Raw genomic sequence first — 16,775 nt, forward strand, 5'->3', positions numbered from 1 at the left:
GTCCAGTGACATCTACCCGCCTTGCAACTGGCGGCCTCCTTCAAGCTGTTCTCCCTGACACCCTCTTACTCTTTAAGTTGCTTCCACTCATAGCTCTTACTTGTCCCTGGTCGATTTGCCAACCCGGACGCCTTCTCGTAAGACTTGTGCTACCCTCTTGCCGGGACCATCATCGATTCTGTTGCTAACTTGTGTTCTACCTGTGTCCAGCTCCGGTAACCTGCCTCAGCCGACGAGCTCCCCGATAATCAGAAAAAGCAGGAAAAGGAAAGAGGAGAGAAGAAGAAAAGAAAAAAGAAAAGCGAGGCAGACGACCCTGAAAAAAAAAGCCACTCAACTAATCATCATCGAAATCTGAAATACCACAAAAACAACCGAAGATAAAAAGGAGAAAGGCTATTCCCCGAGCTGATTCGAGCAGCCTCTTTGGAATCTTTCGATTGCGGCGAACCCGACGAAGCCTGGACCTTTTCTACGATTTCCACCCAAGCGACAATGGATGAGCTGTCGTGTCCGCCTCACTCACTTACGTAGCTGTTGGACCCTGCGCTGTCGCACCTTGTTTGTTCGACCGGACCTTACTCGCGCCACAGCACCGCCCATCCGTTCGCGCAGAAATAAAGTAGAGCCACCTCGTCACCATGGCCTCCCAACCCTTGCGAAGAGAGCGAGCATCTAGCGATAAAGCTGAGGCTGCGCCAATTCCACAACGACCGGGCCTTCCCAATCGAACGATTTCTGCTCCCGTCGGAGGTTTGTACCGGCTTGATTCGGCTAGAACGGCAATGGAGTCGGGGAATAAGGTCGACCGGACACTTCTGGAGGAAGACGAGAATCCGCCATCCCCCGGAGGGGACAGGGTACCATCGTCATCCCGCGAGGAGGTATGGCTAATCCCAATCTCATGTCATCGGGCCCTTGGCGAGCGCAATGTTTTTCTGACCCCCGTGTGTGTACCGCAGGTCACGCCGAAGCCGAGTTTCCCCCATGTGAGCATCGCTGTGGTCGGTCCCGACCATGTCGGAAAATCGACATTCATTGAAACCGCCCTGGATATGAAGCATCCGCTTACTTCGCGATCGACTACGAAGAAGATGTCCCTAGACGGGACGGTGTACTTGGTCCGTCTGATGGAAATAGATACATTGGAGATTTCAATTGGGAGCAATGGCGAGGTCAACTGGCCCTTGCTGGGTAACGACTCGCCTCCTACAGTGGATGGGGTGCTGGTTCTACTCGATATGACTCAACCGGCCAGTTTCCCTGAATTTACCGAGCTACTAGGTTAGTCGCATTGCCGGTTCTGCAGCGCCGCGGTTGATGCGCAATTTATTCCCTAGGATGTGGGCTGATGGATTACAGACTCCTTAACCGCTTCCGACATACCCTTTACGCTGGTGGCCAGTAAATGCGACATCCAACCCCCTGACAGCCCTGTGGAGCCAATATTGGGGGGCTATGAAATCCACCGGACCTCACCTGACTCCCCACGGTCGCAGAAAATGTGCATTGCCTTAGTTCTGCGCTCTGTGATCAACCGTAAATATGGTAAGTGGACAAGCTGACCTATGCGATTGCCAAGGTGGATACGGGAGAGGCGAGGAAAGCCAAAGAACGGGGAGGAACGAGCCACTGCCTCGGTGGCCATCTACTTGCTCGCATCACCCAACACATTGCGTCGCCCCCCGGCTATAGCCCATCCCTTCTTCGAGCGATGGCCCACTGGGTTTCGCGCTAGTTCGCGGCGCGGCCTGCGTTTAGCGTTCGCGTATCTCGTGGTGCAGCGGTTCTCAGGACCCGCCGATCCCTCGGGGGGGCGGAAAGGGCCCAGCGCAAGAGCAGCTGGACGCAGCTGGACCACCCAATTCCTGGCCGTTATTTTTTCCGCTGGTCTGGATCACACGTGGATGCTAACGGCTCCTCTTTTAGACTTCATCGATTTCCCCTCCACCTCATCCGCCACCCCAGACTGGCATCACAGCCGCACCAACTCAGAGACCCCCACCGCTGTATTATCCGGAGCCGCAGGCGGCCCAATCACAGGACCTCTGGATCCAGCTGTCGATGGGTACGGTGTAGACCGGCAACCCACCGACCCGGCCACCTCTGCCAACCTGGCTTCCAATGGCCAAGCCTTCCGCTATGCCCGGAGCAACTCGCATCCGGTGCGCCCGCATACGCCTCCTTCGGGGTCTCGCCTGGCCTCGCGCAAACAGTCTGTCTCCGGGGAGTCGTCACCAAATAAGGATCTCAACCGACAGCATCGACTTCACACGGCCTGGCGCAACAGCGGCGGGTCAGATGCGTTCAGCAACTTTCTAGAGATGGGGGAGGACTTCGATGGGCCCCGGAGTGCTCCGTCGAGCCCGGGAAGCAAGGACCAAACGCCCAGCGAGAGCTCATCCAATGATGCAGGCCTTACCTTTGACGAGCTAGTAGATCGTCTGGTGGCACAACCGATGTCAAAGCAAGATTCGAAGTTTGCGTCCATCTTTTTGTGTCTCTATCGCAAATTCGCCGCGCCGTGCACTCTGCTGAATGCCCTGATTAACCGATTCGAACGGAACGAGAACGACATGACGGACCAGCTCGACCGCATAGCAGTCCAACTGAGGCTGCTGGGAGTGATGGCACAGTGGGTTTCTGAGTATCCGGGCGACTTGGCGTACCCGAAGACTCGCAAGCGAATCACCGATTTCGTCACGACGCTGGAGAAGAGCCACTTTTACATGTTTGCCGCCAAGGAGATCGGATCGTATTTGGAGGGTAATGCGGACGACGATAACATTGGATGGCCGTACAGAGATGGTGACCTGGAGGAACCGGACACTGTCGACCCGCCGTTCCAGTTCTCTGGGCGCAGCTCGCCGTCCATCTTCCTTGGGGCGCCGCCGCTTGGCGATGACGGTGACGAAGAGGAGGAGGACCCTATTTACAACATGAGTGCTTTGGACCTTAGTGAGGGTGCAGCCGAGCCTGCGTCCAGACTGTCGGGGTCGATGTCGAATTCCTTCACCTCCGAAAAGCCCGGGACCATCGCCAGCCAGTCGTTCACGTTCCTGAGTACCGAAGCTGCGCAACGGGAGGCGCATAATTTGGATCTCACGCCACGCATCCCGCTAACGAAAATACAATGGCGCCAGCTGATGGAGATTCCCGATGAGGAATTCGCACGGGAACTGACGCGCATGGACTGGATTATGTTCAATTCTTTCCGACCGCGAGACCTCGTGCGACATGTCAGCATCTCCGGTGTGGAGAAGGATAAGATTTTGAGCTTGAAACACGTCAACCGGATGATCAAGCAGTTCAATCATGTGGCGTTTTTCGTGGCCAGCGTGATCTTACTTCGGGACAAGCCGAAGCATCGGGCTAAGGCGCTTGAGAAATTTATGAACATAGCACTGGTAAGTTTGACACGATTGCAATATTTGTCTAGGCATTAACTGACAACCGCAGAAACTCCGCCGACTAAATAACTACAATTCTCTCGGGGCCGTAATCGCCGGCATTAACGGCACCCCGGTGCACCGACTGTCTCAGACACGGGAGCTGGTCCCGGTGCAAACACAAAAGGACTTCATGAGGCTGGTCATCCTCATGGGGACGCAGAAGAGTCATTTTGCGTATCGTCTCGCTTGGGACAACTCATTTGCAGAGCGCATCCCGTTCCTACCGCTGCACCGACGCGATCTAGTGTCGGCGGAGGAGGGCAACAAGACGTTTATAGGCGATAACAAGAACCGCATCAACTGGCGCAAGTTCGAGGTGATGGGAGAGGTGGTTCTGGGGATTCAACGCAGCCAGAAGACGCCGTACCCGCATATGCCCAAGTACGAGGAGGTAGAGCGGTTGATCTTAGAGATTAAGCTGTCGGGGGATGACGAGGTATGCTTTCTTATGTTTTTTGAAACCCCATAGATAACCTGGGATACTAATTATCGACAGGACTTGTACTCGCGCAGTATGCAAGTCGAACCCTCGGCAGGCGGCGACACCGGACGCAAGAAGTTCGGCTGGTTACGGTCGTGAGAGATGAAGGGGAGGAAGAGAGAGAGTTATGACTAGTTGCAGCAGAGTCTGCAGCAACAGCAACAGCAACAACACCAAGCTGACGAGTACAATGAATGATGATCGTCATTTGATTGATGATGATGTACATAAATGTAGTTTCTACTACACCTTAGAGAAATGTGACAAAAATCACGTGATATACAACCACCATCCTCCGTAAACTAAACTTATCCGTAGCCATCCATCCATCTACACCCATCAAACCTACCACATACATACATACATACATACATACATACATACATACATACATACATACATATCTACACCCAAACCCTCCAAAACCCAAAGAGAGATAGACAGGATTCAAAATGTCCACCTCCGCAATCAAAACAAGCTACCGCGCCCTCCTCCGCGAACTCCCCCGCCGGACGCTCTCCACACCTACTCCCCTCCAACACCGCCTCCGCGACCTGTACAGCCAGGAGCAACAAGGACAAGCACAAGCACAAGCGCAATCAGACGCAGAGGCTATCCGCCAACACCGCGTGGACGAGGCTCACCAGTTCGCCATGTACGCTAAAGCGCAGCGCGTGTATGCGGAACTCGTGGAGAGATATAACCCCGGGACTACGCTCGATGAGGAGGAGAGGATTCGGTTGACGGCTAGACGGGTGGGTTTCGATTTGCCGGTTGAGGCGGGGAAGAAGGGTGAATAAATAAATATAATTTGAGATGAGATGAGAGGAGATGAGGAGGAGAGGATTCGGTTGACGGCTAGACGGGTGGGTTTCGATTTGCCGGTTGAGGCGGGGAAGAAGGGTGAATAAATAAATATAATTTGAGATGAGATGAGAGGAGATGAGGAGAAGGGATGGGGGAGAAGTGATCGTGTGTATGGATGTTGGAGGAGGATGGATAAAATAAACCATGGGTTGGAGTTTTTGGGGTATATTGTTTGATTTTTTTTTCATATATATGATGTTGATTTGTATTCACGTTGGGGGTTCGTATATGATATTTATGTGATATTTTGGGGGGAGGAATGTATTATAGATAGATGATGCGCAAAGGGTGATTGATTGTAAGATACTTGGGGTTCAATGTTCGTTTTTGAGTGAGAGTGAGTCTGGTTGAAGATTGTGGATATACTATGTAGAGTAGTAACCATGAAGTGACATGATAATTGATGTGTTCATTAAAGGGTGCTACTAGTAGTAGCAATCGATCCTCTTTGAGATTGCGCTTTTCTAACTGGTACTACTACAGGGGAGATCTTGATAGCCATCGGGTAGCAGAAAGCTGGGCTTTGCTTCTAACTAGTGATATAAAATTGTGGGTATATGTATAACGGGTATAATTGTATATCTTCAAACACCCCCCAGCTCAACCTTCTCCATCTGCCTGCGCAACGTCGAGCTGCTCTCTTCATCCTCCAAACCAATCTCCATCTCAATCGCCGTCTTGGGTCGATTCTTATTCAACCCCTCCAGCAGAGTACAAGCCTTACACACGCGCTGACTGGAGATATAACCGCAGCGCTCACACGTCCCCAGTACCTGCGACTTGACCTTCTTCTGTGCCGGCGTCTGCATCTGCTCCGACTGCTGCTGCTGCTGCCTCCTAGGCAAGCTATCGGCAGTAATCTCCACCTCCCTATCTTTGGCAGCCTCATCCTCCTTCAACTTCCTTTCCATCTCCGCCATCTCACCACCCCTCGTCCTCCCATTCTGACTCCCACACCCACCACCAGCAGCACCCTCCTCATCATCGGCGCCCTTCCCCCTGACCTCCGCCGGCACCAAAAGCGCCATATCCTCACCGGACTTGACAATATCCAAAATAGAAGACGGCCTAATCTTCTCCAAGTCCTTAATCAACGTCCTCGCACTGCCCCGAAACGCCTCCGGCGAATAAATACACTCTGTGGAGAAATAATCCAGCTGGCGATGATGTGCATACAGCACAATCTCCTTCTCATAAGCGTACTTCAACGGCTTACTTCGCTTAATATCACTTGCCGCCGACCCCGTCACAATACTCGTCCCCCGCGACAATCGCGGCAAATCCCCTCTCAGCAAATTCATCATCACCGTCTCCGCCACATCATCCGCATTATGTCCCGTCACTACATGCTTAATGCCCAATTTCGCGGCCCCGCGATCCAGCGCCTGCCGCCGAAATACCCCGCAGTATGTGCAGTTGCCCTTTTTGCCGACCTGCGCCACCACCTGGTCCATTGTCCAGCCGTACAGGTCGCCGTAGCTGACGATAACGAGCGGCATGTTGTATTGTTGGGCATTGCGTTTCACCGTCTCGAGACTGTCGTCGCGGTAGCCTTTGATGCCTTCGTCAATGGAGAGGAGACATAGATCTAGGCCGTAGTTGTAGCGTTCGTTGAGGGTTTTGAGAACGGCCGCCAGGACAGTGCTGTCTTTACCGCCGCTGGCGCCGATGGCGACTCTTTCGCCGGGGTAGAAGAGGGAGGTCGAAGTGATGGTTTCGTGGACTTCGGTTTCGAAGACGTGCAGGAAGCAGGTGCGGCACAGCTTTTGCCGGTTCTTAGGCCGGATGATTACTGCCCGTTGATCGTGGCAGCGGGCGCAGAGTGAGGGGGGCATGGTGGTGGCTTGTGGATGTGGTTCTGGGTTGAGAGGGATTGTATAGTGGGTGAGTGGTGGAGGCGATGAGGGGAGCAATTTTTGATAAACTGATTTCGCGGGCCTGGATGGTTGGCTTATCGATAAGGGATCGGATGAGTCAGGGTGCGGGTGTGTTTGCAGTGTTTGTGTGGTTCCCCGGGAAGGGCGAAAAATAAACAGGCAGAACGAAGAAGAAAGGGATTGGGGGTAGGATTATTAAATGGTAGTATTCTATCGGACAACATCGTCGTCTATCTCTAACATAGTGAGAATAGTAGTAGTGTTATACATATACCCCATCATCTCGCCGTCTATCGTTTACATCTTGCCCTTGAGCAGGTTCGAGATCATCTCGCGACCAGTGATTCTCGACGTCGCCCACAGGGTCGGAAAGTCGAGAGTGCTGGAGAAGGTATCGGCGTATCCGAAGAAGAGCATCGGGGGGATCCAGCCACGGGCGTACTCCAGAGCAAAGCACGACTCATCCATCTTGTACTGCTTGACCTCACCGCGGCGGAGGTGGTGCACGCTACCCTGGGGGTAAACCTCGGGCTCGTAGGATCCGGGGACGTAGGCGAGCTGGGTGCCCTGGAGAATGTTGAAGTAGTCGTCCGCCGTGTGACGGCCAGTGTGGCCCTCGGTACCAATAGCGGTGCCTAATGGATAGGGGAAATGTGGTTAGCTCGAATCATCGAGGGCATAAAAATATCCGGAAGACAGGGGAGGCCATACCAAAAATGATCAAGTACTCGGTGATACCTATAGGAAGAATAAGGCTTAGTTCAGGCACTATGGATAAATATAGAGGTGGTATGGAGCAAAAGAGGAGACGCACTAGCATGGATAATATACATTGCCCCCATCGCACCACCGGCGTTGTTAAACACCCATTCCTCCTCGGTGTTCAAGTGCGTGTCGGTGACCTTCTCGCCCAGCTCGGCGACGATGAAGTTCACCACCGAGCGGGTGTCATTGCCATGAGCGGCAATGGCGCGCTGCGACAAATCGTGCAGGTGGGAGGGATCGAAGATGTAGAACTGCTCCAGCCGCGCGTTGAAGTAGCTGTAGAAACCGGTAAGAAGGGCCAGGAGGGCCACGGCGAAGCTAGCGCAGCGCATGATGACGAAGTGTTTCAAAAGGGAAAGCAATTGACCGGAAAAACAGGAGCTGCAAAGAAGCGAATGCGGGGTGGAGAAGGGGGGGAGGGCGTGGAAAAGAGAAGGAGAGGAGAAGGGGTGATTATTTCTTTATTGTTCTGATTGATGGATTGAGGATATTCGGGTTGCCTGATCCGGGAAGGCGACTAGCAAGGTCCGACTGAGTCAGCAGGAGCCAACAGCATTTGGTTGTGTTTGTTTGGCAGTCAAACACACCAAGCATCATCTTCAACAATCCCGTGATTACTCAATCCTCCGAATAAACTCCACCAACTAGTTAGTTGAGTTACTTACTCCGTAGTTGGTACTCTACTCTATTCATCTCCCATCGTCAAATTAATCCGTCCACAAAAATAGCTTCTTCTGACAGCACCATGTGTCTCGGAGCCCGATGTGGGATTCTTCCGATCGATTAATAAAGCCGTCCACCTCTTGGAACCCTGCGGACGAGCCACGCCCCCTCTCGGGCGTCCTGCACATTCATTTAAACGGATATCCTGTTATCTAATCCGAAACGGACCATCTCCGTGGCTTGCCCCCATCTCCTCCGGGAATTCATACCGTCTCGAGATGACGAATCCACTGATGTTCCCCTGATCTAAACTCCTCTGGACCATTGTCCGCCGTGTCCATACTCCATGAGTCTGGTTGACCTCCATTCCTGCTCGGGGCATTCCGTGGGACCGTTTCGAAACCAGGAACAAGCACCACCAGCACCCTATCGGCCTTCTCCCTCCTGGTCCACTCGGGGTCAGGATCCATTCGGCGATGGAGATTCCACGAAGCTTTGTTGATTCTGAGTGCACATGTCTCAACGGCCATGAGAACTAAGCTCGGCAGGTCCATAGGCTAAATCGCCCCGGCTGTTTCTGCTTGATGAAGGCTATGCCTAATTTTATCCTGTTCCAGCAGACCTCGACGGCAGATTTCATGGCTATAAGAGGGCAGCCCGGTCGGAGGAAAGATGGATTCCCCTTCAGCATCTCATTCACTATAATTCTTCTGGGTCAGTGGACGTTGATCGCACATTGCACCAATATCAATACTTTACCCCGACCGATCGTCTTTCCTTTGACCAATAATCACCATCACCATGAAGGTTCTCGCTCTTTCCGCTCTTCTTTCCTTGGCTTCGGCCGCCTCTATCAGCCGCCGCAGCGACTTCTGCGACCAATGGGGTACCGTCACTGCCGGCAACTTCATCCTGTACAACGACCTTTGGGGTGAAGACAACGCCTCCAGCGGCTCCCAGTGCACTGGCCTTGACTCAGCCAGCGGCAACGAGATTGCCTGGCACACCAGCTGGTCCTGGGAGGGTGGCAGCAGTGACGTCAAGAGTTACGCCAACGCTGCTCTGCAGTTCACTGGTACTAAGCTGAGCTCCATCTCCAGCATCCCCTCCACCTGGAAGTGGTCGTAAGTTGCAGCCTAGACCTTTCCCGATCGACCGACTGTCATGACTCATGCTGACCTTGGGGCACAGATACACTGGCTCCGACATCGTGGCCGATGTGGCCTACGACTTGTTCCTGGGCTCGACCGCCGACACTTCTTCCAATAAGTACGAGATCATGGTTTGGCTCGCTGCCCTGGGCGGTGCTGGCCCCATCTCGTCGACCGGCTCCACCATTGCCACCCCGACGATCAACGGCATCACCTGGAACCTGTACTCCGGCCCCAACGGCGACACCACCGTCTACAGCTTCGTCGCCCAGTCGACCACCGAGAGCTTCTCCGGTGACCTGAACGACTTCTTCACCTACCTGGTGGACAACGAGGGTGTCTCTGACAGCCTGTACCTGACCACCGTTGAGGCGGGTACCGAGCCCTTCACTGGCAGCAACGCCGAGCTGAAGGTGTCCGAGTACTCCGTTTCCATCGAGTAAATAACAATCACAAAACACCGAGTGTGGCAGGATACATACTAATGATAATCAAAAAGGGATTGTTAGGAGCGGAGGATGAGAATGTAGGCGCCGTGTTTCAGCTCCCTGGGCAGGATACCGGAGGGGACATAGTTATAGGACGAGGGGGGGCTTGTTTTTTTGAAGAAGAAGGGGGTGTTGTTGCGCGGGGTGGCAAACAGGAGTAGATGGTTTGATGATGCGCCGGGGCGACGAGGCGACGGTCAAATCATCACTTGTACATAGGCCTGGAACCTCGTTGGGTTGATAATCATGGAGAAATCCCATCAAGTTGCGTTGCTAAATATAACCATCCTCACCCACGTTGAGACCTAACCGCGGAGGTGGAGCAGAGCCAATGCAAGACAGGCAGCCATAGCAAGTGTAGCAAGTGTAGCAGGTAGCGGTAGCAGTGTGAAGGCACAAGAATAGAAGCATCAGCATGAGCGGCAGCACAATCACATCCAGCTATTTTAGTTAGCTTGCCAACTTATGCACGATCATCCATTGCGGCGCTTGCATCCGGGCGCTTAGGTGCAGCAGCCCTAAAGTGCTGACAGGGAGGAGAAAGACAGACAGACACAGAATGAGAGGGGTGACAATCAATCAGATTGGAATGAAGAAACCACACATGCTGGAAATCCTCCTTGAGTATAATTAGAAATAACATCAGGCTAGCCAAGTATCTCTCACGCGTTCTAGGATCGTGATGGAGAGATTCGTGCCGCCGACGCGCTCAGCTGGGCCTCTTTTCTCTCTCTTTTTTTTTTGCCTTTTTTCCCGCCACGCTCCTTGATTCATTCCTGCATCTCGTGTCTCGGGCATTCTTTTGGCGCGCACCCACAACCCACACCAGGAGACACACAGACATAATTCCAGTTCCATTTTGGTGCCCTTCGTCCAATGCAATCCAATCATCTCCTCCCGTTATGCTTGGCTGCTGGTGGTCTCGGGCTGTCGCGCGCGCCAAACTCACACCCACATCCAGCGATCATCCATCGATCGGCCCCTGCAGGACTGGTGGTTAGTCCGTTCTTGTCCAGGGCTGCTTGTCAGGTCCAACTGGATGGTTGAATGGATGGATTTGAATGCATGTAATGCAATGCGCGTCGGGTGCCTCCTCCTGTCCTTGCTGCTCCTGTCCAGCCTTCGCTGTTGGTGTTATGTTATATCAGGCGTGGATGATCCGTCTTCTTGCTCGCTGTTTCTTATTCTTGCTGGTCCATTCATTCTTCACGAGGGAAGTTATTTAACTATAGCAACAAACACCATAATCAACCCCTCCGCCATCATAGCATCGGGTGGTTATTTTTATTCCCTACCACCACCACGACTTTCATCAATACTATTTTTATTCTTATTATTATATCATTGACAAGTCTCCTCTGCTCTATCCATTTAATATTCGAACGATCTTCCCTCCCCCAAGTGGCAAACCTATCTTATCACTTGTCTCAAGTGACTGTCTCACTGCTATTTCCAAGCCCATTCATCACGAAGGTTGACACGACAACACATTCCTTACCATCTCCTGCTGGCGGGATTCACATTCTTCACTGGTCTATCCAAGCCCTTCTCTATATCCTTCTGCGTCTTGCTCGCTTTCTTTTTTGTCTGCTGGCTCTCGCTCTCTCGTCTTCCTACTTCCCTCTTTTTCCCCTGCATCCTGCAAAGTACCATGGCCATCCATCCCTACTCTCCTTACTCCAACTGTGCATCCTCCACCACCAACACCACCAGCACCGGCATCATGGATTTCGATCGGGCGGCGCTGCATGAGTTCATCATGCAGCCCGTCTCGCGAGAAATGATCTCTCATCTGGCTCAACAAGCGATGCAGGTCATCCGCTGCGAACCGCATGTGACAGCGCATCACGCGCATGGCCAGCCCACACCCCCCAGCACTCCGCCCTTGGATGATGCAGACCTGCCTCCTTTACCATCCGTCAACACCTTTATTACCTCGCTTGTTCTTCGCTCGCAGGTGCAGGTGCCGACGCTGATGACCTCGCTGGTCTATCTGGCCCGGCTGCGGGCTCGCCTGCCCCCCGTCGCCAAGGGCATGCGCTGCACAGTGCATCGCATCTTCCTGGCTTCCCTGATTCTGGCAGCCAAGAACCTCAATGACTCCAGTCCCAAGAACAAGCACTGGGCCCGGTACACCTCCGTCCGCGGCTACGAGGGCTTTGGGTTCTCGCTGCCCGAAGTCAACCTGATGGAGCGTCAGCTGCTCTTCCTGCTGGACTGGGACATCCGCGTCGACGAGGCCGACCTCTTGCACCACCTGGAGCCCTTCCTCATGCCCATCCGTCGGCGCCTCCAGCTCCAGGAGCAGCGACAGCGCGAGGCCCAGTTGCGTCAGCCCCGTGAATGGCGTCGCTTTCACGCCTCTGCCGACCTCTTTGCTGCTCGCCTTCACCGTCAGAAGGCCGAGGGCCGCCGCATGCCTGGCGAGTCACCCACGCGGCGACGTCTGCCTCCCAGCCCTGCCTCGTCGGCCTCCCTTTCTTCCATCTCATCAGGCAGCTCCTACTGCGCCTCGCCGGCTTCCGTGGCTGAGTCGGAGCGGTACCGTCCGTACCCGCCCCGTCGGCGGCCCTCGACACGCAGCCATGTGTCCGTCTCTTCTCCACCAGCTGTGCAGGACGTCCCAGGCCTATCTCGTGCGGAGACACTTCCCTCACTGAGCTCGCGCGCATCCAGCGTGGCACCCAGCTCGCGGGGCGACACGCCCGCCAGTCTGCGCACGTCAAGCTCGATCACCAGCATGGACGAGGTGCACGTGGTGGATGGCACCCGCAGCCCGTCGTCGCTGAGCAACGGCTATGTCTCGCTGACCGGCACGAAAGTGGAGGAGCTGTCGCAGTCGCAGCCGAATAAAAAGGCCCGACACTCCCTGAGTCATGGTCATGGACCCGGACAAACTCACCCGGGTTTTGTGGCGCGGTTCCTGGCATCCGCGGCAGGATCGTACATGGGAGGCCGGCGGCATTAATTTGGGGATTCATCGAGCTGGTCTTGATGATGAGTTTCGGACAATCGTCTAATACCTGCATTTCCGTTTGCTTTTTCTTTCTTTTTCCCGTCCCCTTATCATACCGAATTATTGGGATAGTTGATGAATTTCTTATCTTTTACTGTGTGATGATAAAAGCAGTTGACCCAATACCCTCTACCCCTCTCTTCTGGTGATCTACAAGAGGATACTATTACTTACACACCCTTTTGAATATTGCATTGCACAGCGGCGTCTATATTGGATTCAATTTGATTTCTCTTCCATGTGTATTTTGCTTTTGTTCATCTTGATCTTTATTTCTGGACACTCACCCGCGTCGATGCATCTGCTTTCTTATTATTATACTTTCGTCCCAGACTGCCCAATCCAACCCCTTTTGATGATGACATTGATATTACCTGGATCTGTATGTAACAAGCACGGTTGATTAGCGCCCTCCTACTGATGGTATAATAGAGTAGTGTTATCATTATCATTAACTATGATTTTATGAGTATCATATGGTTTTGTAGTTGGATCATCTGAACAGCTGAACATGTATCCGTGCGAGCAATGAGATGACAGAGTTGAAGGGCCGATAGTAGCCGTGGAGGAGCAGCAGGAGGAGGGAGTAAGGGTGGCGAGAGGGGATGATTGACAGTCAAGAATGTATGCATGTACTTTTGTGCATGGTACGCGCGGAGAAAGACAGGAATGTGGGAGTATTACGACCTACTCTCAACAATGCTTATCTGGGGTAGAGTAGAGGGGGGCGGGGGATGGGGTACGTGCGATTGGAATGAATGATGCGTAATCGGATGGATGGAGAGTTGATACTACTACTGACTTATGTATCTGCCTATTGAAATTTGGAAGATACTTCGTAGTACGTACACCGCAGGGAGTAATACTAGTTATGTATGCAAGTACGTACTTCATGCCATGGAGATCAACCACCACCAACATCATATTACAGTCAGTAAGTAGTAGTAATGATGATAGCTGAATATGACAGGAATCCGCATTACCCCAAATGACAACTGAGCGACACAACTAGTGGGTGAACTATTGCCAGACAAGCAACACAACGGTGGAAACTATCGAATCTTGTCTTGAAATTATGGAAAAGGTTGAGGGAGTGACATTTTGCTTTTTCTCTACTTCTTTATTTCTCCCTTCCCGTTGCGGATGAATCGATTTCCCCTACTGGAAGTGGGCTGACTGAGTGCAGTTTAGTGTACTTTTAGTGTACCCCACCCATCCACCCCACCCGAGAGTTACTTAAGTTATTCTTAGTGGTGGGTGTGGATGTAATGCCAAGGGGCAAAAGGAAGAGGAGAGGGGATTATGATTACCAGTTCTGTATGGTATTAATAGTATCGAATTCGCCAGAATCACCACGAAGATTGTAATTGGGGGACTGTATGGTATGTATCAGACAGTTGTTGGAGATATGCCAATGCTGGGCAATTACTTGGTTCACACAAAAGAGTTTGGCTAGGATGGTGGATGGTGTATCACTTATCTACTACTGACTACTGAGGAGCTACGAGGTATAGAACGCACGGGCAAATTCCCCGACTGGCTTATCCCGATGATCCCTCTTCCCTTTCTTTTCAGGGTAGGAATTGATGGACCGGACTATCAATTCTTTGCTATATTCTCTATTCGTTATTATACAGTATTACTATATTTTATAGGAGAGCGATAAACAGCAGGTAGCAGAATGGTATTATCCAAAACGCCCCGCCGAGGCTGAGAGAATTAAGTTGTCGTCATCCGGTCCGCCCGCCCAGAAAAAGTGAACCCGCCCGCTTGCGTCTTCGCGACTTTCTTTATCGCCAGTCAGTCAGTCACTCTGAATCTCAGATACTTATTTAGTATATTAAACCCCCCATCGTCTCCGCTGTTCCCGGACTGTCCCTGCTCTGTCCCTGCCTGTCTTTTCTCCACTTCTCCTCTATCCTCCCTCTCTCTCCCTCTGTCTCCTACTCTCCTACTCTCCTCCCCTCCCTCATCTCTTGCTTCTCTCATACTATCTATCTCTCTTATCGACTGCTTATCATGCCGCTCACTATCCTCTCCCAAGCACAACTTCGCTCCCTCCTCCTGTCACTGTCGCGCGACCAGATCATTGATCTCCAGCAGAATCTCTCCAATGCTCTGCGGGACTACTCCACTGGTAGCCAAGAGAAGGGCTGTGCGGCCGCCTACCAACCCACGCGCACGGCCATCACCCGTCAGAATGGCTGTACCACCTTGTTCATGCCCGCCAGCACGGGGAACACCCTGGGCATGAAGATGATCTCCCTACAAGATAACGGCCAGGCTGGCTGCTCCGTCGACCCTGCCTTAGACCTGTCCTCCACAGCCTCCCGGACGACCTCCTCCTCCAGCCGAGTCAACCAGCGCAAGTCCATGTCCTCCATCTCCTCCGAAGGCAGCGAACAATCCATGTCCTCGCAAGAGGACGACGACCGTACCTCCTCCTCTCCCTCCTCCAGCAGCAAATCCCTCACCCCTGGCTGTGTGAACCAGCAACCCATCGACACCGGTTTGTCCAACACCATGGGGGCCTGGCCCGCCGCCGGCTCCCGCGATACCTCCCCGCAAGGGACGGTGACATTGATCGACGAGACGAGTCTACCCTTTGGACTGATCAACGCTCATGAACTCACCCCCTTCCGCACTGCCTTGACCGCCACCATGACCCTCAACAAACGCAAGCGTGTCCGGACCGTGGTGGTATTCGGGGCGGGTAAGCAGGCATACTGGCACATCCGGCTGGCGTTGATTCTGCGCGGAGAGGGCATCAAACGGGTGTACATCATCAACCGATCCTTTGACCGTGCGGCGCAGCTGCTGCGTGATATCTACAGCCCCGAGAACGCCAGCTGGCGCGGCGATGTGAAATTCTCCGCCGTCAGCACGGACTTTGTCGAATACGACCGGATTCTGCACGATGCGCTCCTCAAGGCCGATGCGATCTTCTGCTGCACGCCCTCGACAGAACCGCTCTTCCCTGCCCAGATCCTCACATCGCGCGACGGACGACGAAAGGGCCGCCTGATCAGCGCCATCGGATCATATCGACCACACATGACGGAGCTGCCGCCCGATTTGCTGCGCGACGAGGTGACGGTGCATAACTCCCATCGGCATTTCCACAAGCATGTGCGACGGAGTGGCGTGGTGGTGGTGGACAGCTTGGACGCGGCGCTGAAGGAAGCCGGCGAGATCGTGCAGGCGGGTATCCGGCCGCATCAGGTGGTGGAATTGGGAGAGCTGCTGATTGTGCGGGATGCGTCGCGCGGGGAGGGCGACAACAGCGAGGATGGCAAGAGTCTTCGGGACTGGGTGGAGCGCGGGAATGTGATCTTCAAGAGCGTGGGGATGGGCTTGATGGATCTGGTGACGGGCGGCGATCTGGTGCGGTTGGCGCGGGAGAAAGGAGTGGGCACGACGCTGGAGGAGTTTTGATGATTCTTTCTAGATTTGTAGTAGTAATTACTTGATAACAACTATCACGATGCGGGCCACGGGATGGGGAGTGGTAATTGCTGAAACTATGATATCCATATTCAATTCATTCTATTCTATTCTACTTTATTCTTTACAGTATGAAAGTATCACTTTGAAATGAATATCAGCTTATCAAGTAAATTAAAGTAAATACCTAGGGTAAGGAATGCCCTCCCAGCCAATCAACTTCCTCAATTTCATTCTTTTTTGCTGACCGCCCGCAAACATGACATCAACCATCGTCTCACTTTCTTTTCTCTTTGGGCTTCATTTCTTGTTCTGCTTCTGCTTCTTCTGCCTCTGCCCTCTGCTCACCTGCATCGTCTGCATCGTTCGTGCTGCCACGGGGATCCATTGGCACCCCAGGAACATGTGGCCACCCAGTCGGACAGCACCCGAACTGGGCTGATCTCTTTCCTGCAGCGCCGGTGAAAGCCAAAGCGAGTTGGTATTCCCTGCAGGCGCCGCGCGATCGTCAAAAAATCTAGTGAGGGGCAACTTTGCGCATCATCCCACACAAGCTCGTACATTGCCCCCA

General features: G+C 53.1%; 7 protein-coding genes across 7 annotated transcripts; 5 read left to right on the plus strand and 2 right to left on the minus strand.

Moving 5' to 3' along the window:
- Positions 1–641: 641 nt before the first annotated feature.
- Positions 642–4,032, plus strand: ASPBRDRAFT_28065 (putative Ras guanyl-nucleotide exchange factor RasGEF; the record flags this gene model as incomplete). The annotated part of the gene is made up of 5 exons (XM_067622466.1): positions 642–1,284; positions 1,363–1,548; positions 1,696–3,407; positions 3,460–3,888; positions 3,949–4,032. 5 exons carry the CDS (start codon positions 642–644, stop codon positions 4,030–4,032), a joined length of 3,054 nt encoding a protein of 1,017 aa, XP_067482351.1.
- A 353-nt stretch (positions 4,033–4,385) lies between these two features.
- Positions 4,386–4,733, plus strand: ASPBRDRAFT_120188 (LYR motif-containing protein; the record flags this gene model as incomplete). The annotated part of the gene is made up of 1 exon (XM_067617330.1): positions 4,386–4,733. The coding sequence occupies one exon, from the start codon at positions 4,386–4,388 to the stop codon at positions 4,731–4,733; it is 348 nt and encodes a 115-aa protein (XP_067482352.1).
- Positions 4,734–5,384: 651 nt separating this feature from the next.
- Positions 5,385–6,635, minus strand: ASPBRDRAFT_120200 (putative PP-loop ATPase superfamily protein; the record flags this gene model as incomplete). The annotated part of the gene is made up of 1 exon (XM_067617331.1): positions 5,385–6,635. The coding sequence occupies one exon, from the start codon at positions 6,633–6,635 to the stop codon at positions 5,385–5,387; it is 1,251 nt and encodes a 416-aa protein (XP_067482353.1).
- A 169-nt stretch (positions 6,636–6,804) lies between these two features.
- Positions 6,805–8,106, minus strand: erg2 (C-8 sterol isomerase ERG2). Its single transcript, XM_067625892.1, has 4 exons — positions 8,030–8,106; positions 7,492–7,959; positions 7,389–7,415; positions 6,805–7,312 (listed from the first exon to the last, which is right to left on the minus strand). The coding sequence occupies exons 2-4, from the start codon at positions 7,772–7,774 to the stop codon at positions 6,975–6,977; spliced, it is 648 nt and encodes a 215-aa protein (XP_067482354.1). The 5' UTR covers positions 7,775–7,959; positions 8,030–8,106; the 3' UTR covers positions 6,805–6,974.
- Positions 8,107–8,906: 800 nt separating this feature from the next.
- xgeA (putative endoglucanase) lies at positions 8,907–9,699 on the plus strand (the record flags this gene model as incomplete). The annotated part of the gene is made up of 2 exons (XM_067617381.1): positions 8,907–9,229; positions 9,297–9,699. The coding sequence occupies 2 exons, from the start codon at positions 8,907–8,909 to the stop codon at positions 9,697–9,699; spliced, it is 726 nt and encodes a 241-aa protein (XP_067482355.1).
- Positions 9,700–11,395: 1,696 nt separating this feature from the next.
- Positions 11,396–12,712, plus strand: ASPBRDRAFT_53063 (cyclin family protein; the record flags this gene model as incomplete). The annotated part of the gene is made up of 1 exon (XM_067627000.1): positions 11,396–12,712. One exon carries the CDS (start codon positions 11,396–11,398, stop codon positions 12,710–12,712), a length of 1,317 nt encoding a protein of 438 aa, XP_067482356.1.
- Positions 12,713–14,298: 1,586 nt separating this feature from the next.
- On the plus strand, positions 14,299–16,264 carry ASPBRDRAFT_40367 (putative proline utilization protein PrnX-like). The gene has a single exon (XM_067624334.1). It carries the CDS (start codon positions 14,780–14,782, stop codon positions 16,193–16,195), a length of 1,416 nt encoding a protein of 471 aa, XP_067482357.1. The 5' UTR covers positions 14,299–14,779; the 3' UTR covers positions 16,196–16,264.
- The last annotated feature ends 511 nt before the right edge of the window (positions 16,265–16,775 follow it).

Source organism: Aspergillus brasiliensis, assembly GCF_001889945.1.
Source record: "Aspergillus brasiliensis CBS 101740 unplaced genomic scaffold ASPBRscaffold_3, whole genome shotgun sequence".
Taxonomy (NCBI): domain Eukaryota; kingdom Fungi; phylum Ascomycota; class Eurotiomycetes; order Eurotiales; family Aspergillaceae; genus Aspergillus; species Aspergillus brasiliensis.

What these genes read in the sequence shown, in the direction of transcription:
- erg2 (XM_067625892.1), bottom strand. Translation starts at nt 7,774, where the DNA reads ATGCGCTGCGCTAGCTTCGCCGTGGCCCTCCTGGCCCTTCTTACCGGT. An exon ending in AATGTATATTATCCATGCTA is followed by an intron (nt 7,416 to 7,491) that starts GTGCGTCTCCTC and finishes TTCTTCCTATAG; the next exon opens with GTATCACCGAGTACTTGATC. An exon ending in CGAGTACTTGATCATTTTTG is followed by an intron (nt 7,313 to 7,388) that starts GTATGGCCTCCC and finishes CCTATCCATTAG; the next exon opens with GCACCGCTATTGGTACCGAG.
- ASPBRDRAFT_40367 (XM_067624334.1), top strand. Translation starts at nt 14,780, where the DNA reads ATGCCGCTCACTATCCTCTCCCAAGCACAACTTCGCTCCCTCCTCCTG.